The 12500-nt window shown below is 43.4% G+C and overlaps 1 protein-coding gene across 1 annotated transcript in view; it reads right to left on the reverse strand.

The window, feature by feature from the left end:
* LOC138860623 (WD repeat-containing protein 86-like) overlaps positions 1-12500 on the reverse strand; it is a 29811-nt gene that overhangs the window by 11453 nt on the left and 5858 nt on the right. The window contains exons 2-8 of the mRNA XM_070118572.1: positions 6766-6993; positions 6106-6227; positions 5280-5419; positions 4667-4828; positions 4182-4307; positions 986-1160; positions 369-543 (exon numbers count right to left, since the gene is read on the reverse strand). Of these exons, the coding sequence (XP_069974673.1) occupies positions 369-543; positions 986-1160; positions 4182-4307; positions 4667-4828; positions 5280-5419; positions 6106-6227; positions 6766-6950 (1085 nt within the window). The 5' untranslated portion in view covers positions 6951-6993. The remainder of the gene's footprint in view (positions 1-368; positions 544-985; positions 1161-4181; positions 4308-4666; positions 4829-5279; positions 5420-6105; positions 6228-6765; positions 6994-12500) is intronic.

Here is a 12500-nt window from a genome sequence, read left to right on the forward strand (position 1 = left end):
CCACTATCATCACCCTCACCATTATCATCACCCTCACCACTATCATCACCCTCACCATTATCATCACCCTCACCATCACCCTCACCATTATCATCACCCTCACCATCACTCTCACTATTATCATCACAATTATCATCAACATTTTCATCACCCTCACCATTATCACCCTCACCATCACCCTCACCATTATCATCACAATTATCATCATTTTCATCACCCTCACCATTATCATCACCCTCACCATCATCCTCCCCATTATCATCACCCTCACCATTATCATCACCCTCACCATTATCACAATTATCATCACCATTACCATAACCCTCACCATTATTATCATCACCACCATTCACACCACCCTCTCCTACCTGATATTCTTGCAGTCCCAGACCCTGAGTGTGCTGTCACTGGAACCGGAGTACACCTTGTCCCCGCACACGGTCAGGCACGTGACGGCGTTGTTGTGGCCCTTGAATTCTTTCCTGATGGAGCCGCTCTTGGCGTCGAAGGCCCTCACGACGGCGTCTCCGCATCCCGTGTACACTGGGGGGCAACGCACCGATTTATGCCTTGCTGTTTAGGTTTTTTTTGCTGTTTATTTTTTTTTTTTTTTTTTTTTTTTTTTTTTTTTTTTTAGGATAGGATAGGATCAGCGAAGGGAAGGACAAGAAAACATACGTGTGTTTTCTTGTGTTTCGTTGTTCCACACATTTGTTTAGCGTGCAATTGGTTTCTCAAGAAAGGAAGGGGGGGTGTTCTGAAGGACCAGATCAGGGTATTTCTGTGTGCCACCCATTAGTCATCATTTACTGTTGATACTAATATAAAGTAAACGATCAACGCCATGGTGTAATGCACATACATACGATTTAAAAAATAATATACCCATTTACAGTGAACACAAAAGCCCATCACAAACCGCAATTAACCACAAACCCACCCCAACTGAACAGAAAAAGACCATCCACCCGCAAGTCCAACTTACAGATGCCATCGCTGAACTTGGCACAGACGACGGAGTGCTTGTGGCCCCTGTAGGTCCTGGTGCAGTCTCCGAACTCCCTCACCCAGCACTTGGCCGTCCCGTCTGCGCTGCCGCTGTACATGAGGCGGTTCACCACGATCAGGCAGATGATGGGGCCTGTGTGCCCTTCGAGAATCTGACGAGGAGAGGATGCGTGGAGGGAGAGGAGGATTGGAAGGGAGGGGGTTGGGTGTGTGGAGGGGAGAGGAGGGGGGTTGTGTGTGTGTGGAGGGGAGGGGAAGGGTTTTGTGTGTGTGTGTGGAGGGGAGGGGGGTTGTGAGTGTGTGTGTGGAGGAGAGGGGGGTTGTATGTGTGTGTGGAGGGAGAGGAGGATTGGAAGGGAGGGGGTTGGGTGTGTGGAGGGGAGAGGAGGGGGGTTGTGTGTGTGTGGAGGGGAGGGGAGAGTTGTGTGGATGGAGGGGAGGGGGTTGTGTGTGTGTGTGGAGAGAAGGGAGGGGTTGTGTGTGTGGAGGGGAGAGGATTGGGTGTAGGAGGGGGGTTGTGTGTATATGTGTGTGGAGGAGAGGGGAGTTGTAAGTGTGTGTGTGTGGAGGAGAGGGGGGTTGTATGTGTGTGTGGAGGGGAGGGGGGTTGTGTGTGTGTGGAAGAGGGGCGGTTGTATGTGTGTGTGTGTGGAGGAGAGGGGAGGGGTGTTGTGAGAGTGTGTGTATGTGGAGAAGAGGGGGTTGCATGTGTGTGTGTGTGGAGGAGAGGGGGGTTCTGTGTGTGTGGAGGAGGGGGGATTGTATGTGTGTGTGTGTGGAGGAGAGGGGGTTGTATGTGTGTGTGTGTGTGGAGGAGAGGGGGGTTGTATGTGTGTGTGTGTGGAGGAGTGGGGGTTGTATGTGTGTGTGTGTGTGTGGAGGAGAGGGGATTGTATGTGTGTGTATGGAGGAGGGGGGGTTGTATGTGTGTGTGTGTGGAGGAGAGGGGAGGGGGGTTGTGAGAGTGTGTGTGGAGAAGAGGGGGTTGTATGTGTTTGTGTGTGGAGGAGAGGGGGTTGTATGTGTGTGTGTGTGGAGGAGAGGGGGTTGTATGTGTGTGTGTGTGGAGGAGGGGGGGTTGTATGTGTGTATGTGGAGGAGAGGGGGGTTGTATGTGTGTGTGTGGAGGAGAGGGGGGTTGTATGTGTGTGTGTGGAGGAGAGGGGGGTTGTGTGTGTGTGTGTGGAGGAGAGGGGGGGTTGTATGTGTGTGTGTGGAGGAGAGGGGGTTGTATGTGTGTGTGTGTGGAGGAGAGGGGGTTGTATGTGTGCGTGTGTGGAGGAGAGGGGGTTGTATGTGTGTGTGTGGAGGAGAGGGGGGTTGTATGTGTGTGTGTGGAGGAGAGGGGGGTTGTATGTGTGTGTGTGTGGAGGAGAGGGGGTTGTATGTGTGCGTGTGTGGAGGAGAGGGGGTTGTATGTGTGTGTGTGGAGGAGAGGGGGTTGTATGTGTGTGTGTGGAGGAGGGGGGGTTGTATGTGTGTGTGTGTGGAGGAGGGGGGTTGTATGTGTGTGTGTGTGTGTGGAGGAGAGGGGGTTGTATGTGTGTGTGTGGAGGAGAGGGGGTTGTATGTGTGTGTGGAGGAGGGGGGGTTGTATGTGTGCGTGTGTGGAGGAGAAGGGGTTGTATGTGTGTGTGTGTGGAGGAGGAGAGGGGGTTGTGTGTGTGTGTGTGTGGAGGAGAGGGGGTTGTATGTGTGTGTGTGTGGAGGAGGGGGGTTGTATGTGTGTGTGTGGAGGAGGGGGGGTTGTATGTGTGTGTGTGGAGGAGAGGGGGTTGTATGTGTGTGTGTGGAGGAGGGGGGGTTGTATGTGTGTGTGGAGGAGGAGGGGGGGTTGTATGTGTGTGTGTGTGGAGGAGGGGGGGTTGTGTGTGTGTGGAGGAGGGGGGGTTGTGTGTGTGTGGAGGAGGGGGGGTTGTGTGTGTGTGGAGGAGGGGGGGTTGTATGTGTGTGTGTGAGGAGGAGAGGGGGTTGTATGTGTGTGTGTGGAGGAGAGGGGGTTGTATGTGTGTGTGGAGGAGGGGGGGGTTGTATGTGTGTGTGTGTGTGGAGGAGGGGGGGTTGTATGTGTGCGTGTGTGGAGTAGAGGGGGTTGTATGTGTGTGTGTGTGTGTGGAGGAGGGGGGGTTGTATGTGTGTGGAGGAGGGGGGGTTGTATGTGTGTGTGTGGAGGAGAGGGGGGTTGTATGTGTGTGTGTGTGGAGGAGTGGGGGTTGTATGTGTGTGTGTGTGGAGGAGGGGGGAGGGGTTGTATGTGTGCGTGTGTGGAGGAGGGGGGGTTGTATGTGTGTGTGTGTGTGGAGGAGAGGGGGTTGTATGTGTGTGTGTGTGGAGGAGGGGGGGTTGTATGTGTGTGTGTGTGGAGGAGGGGGGGTTGTATGTGTGCGTGTGTGGAGGAGGGGGGGTTGTATGTGTGTGTGTGTGGAAGAGAGGGGGTTGTATGTGTGTGTGTGTGTGTGGAGGAGAGGGGGTTGTATGTGTGTGGAGGGGGTTGTGTGTGTGTGTGGAGAGGAGGGGGGTTGTATGTGTGTGTGTGTGGAGGAGAGGGGGTTGTATGTGTGTGTGTGTGGAGGAGAGAGGGGTTGTATGTGTGTGTGGAGGAGAGGGGGTTGTATGTGTGTGTGTGTGTGGAGGAGAGGGGGTTGTATGTGTGTGTGTGTGGAGGAGGAGAGGGGGTTGTGTGTGTGTGTGTGTGGAGGAGAGGGGGTTGTATGTGTGTGTGGAGGAGAGAGGGGTTGTATGTGTGTGTGTGTGGAGGAGAAGGGGTTGTATGTGTGTGTGCGTGGTGGAGAGGGGTGTGTATGTGTGTGTGTGTGGAGGAGAGGGGGTTGTATGTGTGTGTGTGTGTGGAGGAGAGGGGGTTGTATGTGTGTGTGTGTGGAGGAGAGAGGGGTTGTATGCGTGTGTGTGTGGAGGAGAAGGGGTTGTATGTGTGTGTGTGTGGAGGAGAGGGGGTGTATGTGTGTGTGTGTGTGATGGGAGGAGGATTACCGTATATATATGTATGTGAATATCAACATGCGTTTGTTTAGATGTACTCGTTCCATCATATATACATCTGTACGTGCATTAGCTATGAGTATGAGACAAAGACCCACCCATCTTTGAAATCTCCTTCATACAAAAATACCAAACAAAACCACTGCATTTTTACCCCCTTGTCCCCAGCATACCTTGAGGCAGTCTCCCCTGTTGATGGTCCAGCACCTGATTTCCTTGTCTCCGCCGCCAGTGTAAAGGATCCTCGCCTGGGGATCTGTGGCCATGCAGGTGATAGCGGCCTTGTGCCCCTTGAATATCTGGGGGAGAGCACAGAGGTGGGTATGTAGAGTATTTCCTATAAAGGTATAAAGGTTAACTACATATGCACATATGAATACACACACACATATACACACACTCACTCACTCACACAAACACACACACACTCACACTCACACTCACACTCACAAACACACTCACAAACACACACACACACAAACACACACACACACACACACAAACACACACTCACAAACACACACACCCACACACAAACACACTCTCACACCCACACACACACACACACACACACACTCACACACACAAACACACACTCACACACACACACACCCACTCACAAACACACACACACACACGCACACGCCCCTCGACCCACCTTGAGGCAGTTTCCAGTGTCGAAGGACCAAGAGCGAGCTGTGGCGTCCGCGCTGCCCGTGATGATCAAGTCCCCGGGGTTGATGTTGATGCCTTCGCTGTCTTCAGGAACCGTGTCCACCGCCGGGATGTAGATGATGGGGTACACTCCCCTGTGGTGGCCCTGGGGAGGGGAGGAGGCGGATCAGCATGTAGGAGGAGAAACAGACGGTTTATTATTGTTGTTGTTGTTGTTGTTATTATTATTCGGGGGAGAAATGAATAAGTAAAGGGAAGGTTCTAAAGCACTGACTGCTTGGAGGTATGGACTCTTTGCTTTCAAAAAAAAGAAAAGATAAAAGGAAAAAGAAAGAAAAAATGGAAAAGGAAAAGAAAAGAAAAGAAAAAAGAAAAAAGAGAGAAAAAATGGAAAAAGAAAAGAAAAGTAAAGAATAAAAGGAAAAGAAAAGAAAAGGAAAAAAAATAAAAGAAAAAAAATGAAAAAAAACAAAGAAAAAAGGAAAAGAAAACTGACAAAAAAAGGAAAATATAAGAAAAAAAATGTACGACGTCATTCCCCCCTGAAACAAGGTACGACACCTCCCCCCCCCCCGAAATATCCCCATCAACGTTACCGTAAAAGTCCTGATGACCGCCTTATCCCCGACGTCCAAGTCATCAGCGTCGAAGAGCCACGCCTTGGCCGTCTTATCATAGGACGTGCTGAAGATGAACTCGTCCGTGCAGATGACCCTGGCGATTCGCGACGTGTGATCTGCGGGGTCAAAGGTCATGTTGTGCAAGGTCAAAGATCGTGTTAGAAGGGCGTGCTCTGGTATCCGTACCGTCAGTATTACCATTACCCAAGTATGAGATCTTATTATTCCATTTGTATTGTCGGTATATAAGGAGAGTCCTGGATTCGGTGGATATCTATCGCATCTATCGGTCGGTTTGTTAAGATTGTGCGAGGTCTAATGAACATTTATCCTAAGGTCAAGCTTATACACTGAAATAGATGTATATCTATTAGTCTAGACGCATATTTGCCGTGTAGATAGATAGATAAGTGTATAAATATCCGATAGATAAATATTGCATATCTATCAGTTTAGACATGCATATTGCTGTGTTGATAGATGTGTATATATATCTGATAGACAGATATTGCATATCTATTAGTCTAGACATGCATATTTGACATGTAGATAGATAGATAAGTGTTTATATATCTGATTGAGATATTGCATATTTATTAGTCTAGACATACAAATCTGCCGTGTAGAGAGATAGATAAGTGTATATATATCCGATAGATAGACAGACATGCATCTATCTCTGTGTGTACGCATGTCTACGAATATTAATACGAACATTCATCGGGTCTCGCACTCTGCTAACAAACTGGCCCCCTATGTTATTAAGGGTGATAACTCCACAGAAATACAATGGCATACGGACCTTCGTAGACGTAGAGGCAGTCACAAGTGGTCATGTCCCACTTTCTGACGGTGTTGTCAGCTGCACCAGTTATGATGTAGGCGTTGGTGATGGCTACACAGGTGATGTAGGAAGTGTGGCCCCTTGGATAGACACGTTGGTGCTTTATTCACTTTTATGTAGTTTATGTATATCATATATATACATGTGTTATGTAGGTATATCATAATTATGAATATATACATTTGTTATATTTCAGGTGTGGCTCCTTGGAAGTTATGGTGGTGTTTTTGTTTACTTTTTTGTACTTTTTACTTTACTTTACTTTATATATCATATATATATTATGCTTATTAGAATGTATATTTATATTCTATTTCATGTGTGGTCACTTGAAAATCATGGTGGATTTTTTAGTTACTTTTATATACTTGAATTTACTTTACTTTATAAATCATATATATACTTATATCATACTTATGGATATGAATACAAATTATATTTCATATACTTATACGCACACACACACACACACACACACACACACAAAAAAAAAAAAAAAAAAAAAAAAAAAAAACACCCTTACACACACCTACACACACCCACAAACACAAAAATCCCCCCCCCCCATCGCCCCCTCAAAAACCCCAACCCCCAACCCCCGTCTCTTAAACCCCATACTTCAGTACGCCGAGGCACTCCGTCTCCTCCGTCTTCGTGCTCCACATCCGTGCCGTCTTGTCCTCCGAGCCCGTGACCAGCAGAGAGCCATCCTCGGACAGTGCCACGCAGTTGATGGCATCCGTGTGGTCGCACATCGTCTCCCGCAGTGGGTTCTCGTTCTCCTTGCTGCCTCCGCCTCCCATGCTGGTGGTTCGCTTGTCGAGGCCCTGGTCTGTTTACACTCTCCTGCGGCAGGGTGGAGGGAGAGGTGGATAAGATGGATAGATGGGTAGATTGGATAAGATGGATAGGTGGGTAGATTGGATAAGATGGATAGGTGGAGGGAGAGGTGGATAAGATGGATAGGTGGAGGGAGAGGTGTGGATAGGTGGAGGGAGAGATGGGTAGGTTGGATAGATGGGTAGGTTGGATAGGTGGATGGATGGAGAGGTTGGATAGGTGGATAAGATGGATAGGTGGAGGGAGAGGTGGATAAGATGGATAGGTGGATGGATAGTTGGGTAGGTTGGAGAGGTGGAGGGATAGATGGGTAGGTGGATGGATAGATGGGTATATTGGATAGGATGGATAGTTGGGTAGATTGGATAGAAAGATGGGTAGATTGGATAAGTGGATGGATAGATGGGTATGTTGGATAGGTGGATGGATAGATAGGTAGGTTGGATAGGTGGATAGAATGGATAGGTGGATAAGATGGAATGGAGAGGTGGATATGTGGATAAAATTCGATAGGTAGATAAACAGACAGGGAGATGGAATGGAGGTGGAGATAGAACAGAGAGGTAGAGAGAATTGCCAGGGAGATAGAATGGATAGGGAGATGGAACGGAAAGGTAGATAGACAGAACGGAGAGGTAGATAGATGGAACGGAGAGGTAGATAAGATGGATAGATATACAGAATGAATAGGTGGATAAAATGGACATTGATAGAAAGGACAGGTAGATAGAATGGATAGATGGATAGAATGAACAGATGGATAAAATGTATAGGTAGACAGATAGACATAATGGACATGTAAATATAATAGATAGATAGATAGAATTGATAGATGACTAGAATGGACAGGCAGACAGAATGTATAGATAGATAGATAGATATAACGAACAGGTAGATAAGACGGATTGATGGATAGATTGGATAGACAAGTAGAAATAACATGTAGATAAAATGGATATAGAAAAATACAATGTATAGACAAATAAACAGAGAGAGAGAGAACTGATAGATAAATGGCCAGATTGGACAATCCGATATATGGAAAGGATAGATTGATAGACAGAATGGATCGATCGCTAGACAGAATTTTACTGATTCATTGAGGCTTGTAAGTATTATATATATGTTCAATGATTATCCAAAGGTGTGTGTGTGTGTGTGTATACAAACACACACACACACACACACACACGCACACACACACACACACACACGCATATATGTATATATATATATATATATATATATATATATATATATATATACATACATATATATATATATATATATATATATATATTATATATATCTTCATTTATTTGTTTACTTATGCATCAATTAATTCACTTCTCTATCTATTTGTTTCTCTGTCTATCTGTCGATACAGACTTCACGAATTTGTTTATTATTTTTTATCTATCTATTTATCTATCTATCTCTCTATATATATAGAGAGATAGATATAGATAGATATAGTCACTCATTTATACGATTCCTTAATATATACGACTTTGTATAAGAAAAAAAGTGTAAGATGCCAAACACTTTAATTTTCATAAAACACACATAAAATTGTCCCAAGATAAGCCTCCACACAGAAAACTTTTATTGCATTGACTTATTTAAAGATTATCAACCACATCAACGACTAGGAGTCATTAACGGCGAATACCCCGTGGGATTAAAAATGAGCTTTAAAGAACGTCTTGGCATCCCCTTTCATGACGTCATTATGCCCCGCCCCCCTCAGTCGCCATAGCGCTGTTGCTGCGGTGTTACAAACAGAGTTGCCCGGGTGACGGCGAGGGAAGGTGGGGGTCATGCAGCTGGCGGGGGAGAGAGGGGAAACGCCCGAGGAAAATGGGAGGGGAAGGCACTGATACAGATTAATATGCTTCTTTTTTTGGAGTGTTAGTTGTATGTTGATCTTTTTTCTTTTTTTGTAGTTTGTATAACTGTTATATGTCTTTTCGTGAAATGTATACCTGATTTTTTTGTTGTTGTTGTTTTTTTAGAACTGTATAGTTATGTTGTTTGTTTTTAGAAATTCTATACATATATATTTTTTTTTCTTTCTTTTTGTCGAACTGAATACCAATGATATGTTTTTGGTTTGTTTTTTATCGAATTGTATATCTATGATATATTTTTTCGCGACCTGTATACCTATGACAAAGAAAGAGATAGAGGATTGACGCACACACACACACTTACACACACACATACACACACACACACACACACACACACACACACACACACACACACACACACACACACACACTAACACACACACACACACACACTTACACACACACACACACACAAACACAGACAAGGAAAAATATATATACTTATATGTATCCGTTTGAAAAAGAAAAAAAGTATACAAAAATATCCTTCACGTAACGAAAAAAAAAAAACAACGAACGCTATCTTTAGGAGGAAAAAACGAAAAATCAAAGAAAATGACCAAAGATAACATCACAGAAGGATTCACAACAGGGGACTTTGTGGCTGGCGGTTGTTATAGGTTGTTATCACGCGTGGTTCGAATGCAGCAGCTCTTTTGTGTGTGTGTGTGTGTGTGTTTTGTTGTTGTTGTTGTTGCTTTTGTTCTCGTTTTTTGTTGTTGTTGCTTTTGTTTTTGTTGTTGTTTTGGAATTACTTACGTTTCTTGATTCCGTTTGATGAACACTTTACCTCGGGTTATAGAAATGAAGGAGATTTAGAAGAAGAAGATGGAGGAGGAGGAGAAGAAGAAGAGGGCGAAATAAAGGAAAGATGGAAAGAAAGAAACATAAGAAAGAGAAAAAAAGAGAAATTAGAAGGAGGTAAATCAAAGAAAGATGGAAAGAAATAAACAGAAAAAGAGAGAAAAAAAAAATGTCGAAGAATCATAAGAAAGCGAAATAGAGAAAAAAGGGAAAGAAATAATCAGAAGAAAGAGAAAAAATGTCAAAGAATCATAAGAAGGCGAAATGAAAAAAGAAGGAAAGAAACAAAAGAAAAAGAAGAAAAATATCGAAGGGGAAACTCACCTATTTACAAAGGCAATAGAAACACCCACACACACACGAAGAGAGAATCAAAGAAAGAAGGAAAGAAAGAAACAGAAAAAGGAAAAAAAAATTAAAGAAAGAAGGAAAGAAAGAAACAGAAAAAGGAGAAGATAATTAAAGAAAGAAGGAAATTAAGAAACAAAAAAAGAAAAAAGAGAATTAAAGAAAGAAGGAAAGAAAGAAACAGAAAAAGAAAAAAATATCGAAGGGGAAACTCATCTATTTTCAAAGGCAACAGAAACACCCCCACACACATACGAAGAGAGAATTAAAGAAAGAAACAGAAAAAGAATAAGAGAATTAAAGAAAGAGGGAAAGAAACAGAAAAAGAAAAAAATATTGAAGGGGAAACTCATCTATTTTCAAAGGCAACAGAAACACCCCCACACACATACGAAGAGAGAATTAAAGAAAAAAACAGAAAAAGAATAAGAGAATTAAAGAAAGAAGGAAAGAAAGAAACAAAAAAAGAAAAAGAGAATTAAAGACAGAAGGAAAGAAAGAAACAAGAAAAAAGAAAGAAAATATTGAAGGGGAAACTAATATATTTTCAAAGGCAACAGAAACACCCCCACACACATACGGAGAGAAACATACAAGTGACGTATATCGATCGATCCCACAGACACGCACGTGAGAGAGACCTTAATAGCACACACTAACCTTTCCTGAATTCCTTGCCTTAAATTATCGCATTTTGACCACTTAACCCTACACCTGTAAAGAAATTGATATTCGGCCTCCTCTCCTTCTCTCTCTCTCTCTATTTCTCACTTCCTCTCTCTCTCTCTCTCTCTTCCTCCCTCTCTTCTTCTCTCCCTTTCTCCTTCTCTCTCTCTTTCCCTCCTCCTCCTCCCTCCCTCCTTCTCTTCCCTCCCTCCTCCTTCCCTCCTTCTCTCCCTCCCATTCTCTCTCCCTCTCTCTCTCCCTCCCTTTCTCTCTCTGTCTCTCGTTCCCTCCCTCCCTCCCTTTCTCCCTACCTCTCTCCTTTTCTCCCTCTCTCCCTCTCTCCCTTTCTCCCTCTTTCCCTCCCTTTCTCCCTCTCTCCCTCCCTCCTCCTCCCTCCTCCTCTCTCTTCTCCCTCCCTCCCTCTTTCCCTCCCTCCCTCCCTCCCTTCTCCCTCCCTTCCTCCTTCTCTCCCTCTTTCCCTCCCTCCCTCTCTCCTTTGTATATCGACAAATTATTACTGATATCCTTGGGTCTCGTATCTCACACACAATACCTCACGCAGACCTACTTTTGCCTGGTAGAATATTAGAATAACATTGGGTGTGTGAGACAGAGAGCGCCCAATGGTGTTCTTAGACCAATAGCTTGAGATATGTTAAAAGATCTGATAGTTTGATTTATGAAATATAAATGATTTGATAATTTAATCTATGAAATATGTTAAATGATCTGATAGTTTATTTTTTGAAATATGTTAAATGATCTGATAGTTTAACTTTTGAAATATGTTAAATGATCTGATAGTTTAATTTATGAAATATGTGAAATGATTTTTTTATCTGTGGCTTAGGACATTAATGCGGCAATGTTAATGTAAAAGCCTCGTTATTGTAATGAATTTGAAACATATCAATGGTGGGGTTGTGAGTGAAAATTCAAACTTACCAAGCACTTGAGAAACGCATTTTCGGGCATTTTGAGAACAGCATCGAATGTAAATGCTTTCATATAATACTGTTTTTTTTTTTTCTTAAAGCCTCTTGCAAAGTTATATAAAGTTCTTGGACCACTTAGGTCACATACATGAAAAATAACAACTTTATCATTATTGCAAATACTTAATTCTCAGGTTGTTAGTTGTCTCCACGTTTCTGCTAGTACATTCACAACATCCTTTTTATAGAGCCCCTATGACCTACTTTACACGGAGAAATATCTGGCCAGATGAGAAACACTCGATCAAAAGCTATCAAGAACATCCAATAAAATCTTTTGTTAAACTTAGAACTCGATCAAAATTTATCAAGACCATCCTATAAATTCTTTTGTTGAACGCAAAATGATCAAAAGTTATCAAGAATATCCTATAAAATCTATTGTTAAGTGCACAACTCGATCAAAAGTTATCACGTATACCTAATGAACATCTAACATAACAGAACACAGCAGAAGAAACTCGACAAAAAGTGATTCATTATAGATATTACGAACACTATCAAATGCAAAACGAAAATAACAAAAGAGACGACAGTTTAACTAATATAACAAAGGAAGCTTTTTTAACTCTTTCTTTCTCTACCTTATAGTATACCGACATGTAAACAGAACTGTAAGACGAATACAGTGAAATCAATATAACACAGGTAGCCTTCAAATCTTTCTCTCTCTACGTTACAGTATACCTATATGTAAACAGTGAAATTAATATAACAGAGGGAACATTTCTTTCTCTACCTTCGAGTATACCTACATGTAAACAACTCTGTGAGACGAGTGGAATGA

This window comes from Penaeus vannamei, chromosome 42 (assembly GCF_042767895.1).
Source record: "Penaeus vannamei isolate JL-2024 chromosome 42, ASM4276789v1, whole genome shotgun sequence".
NCBI lineage: Eukaryota > Metazoa > Arthropoda > Malacostraca > Decapoda > Penaeidae > Penaeus > Penaeus vannamei.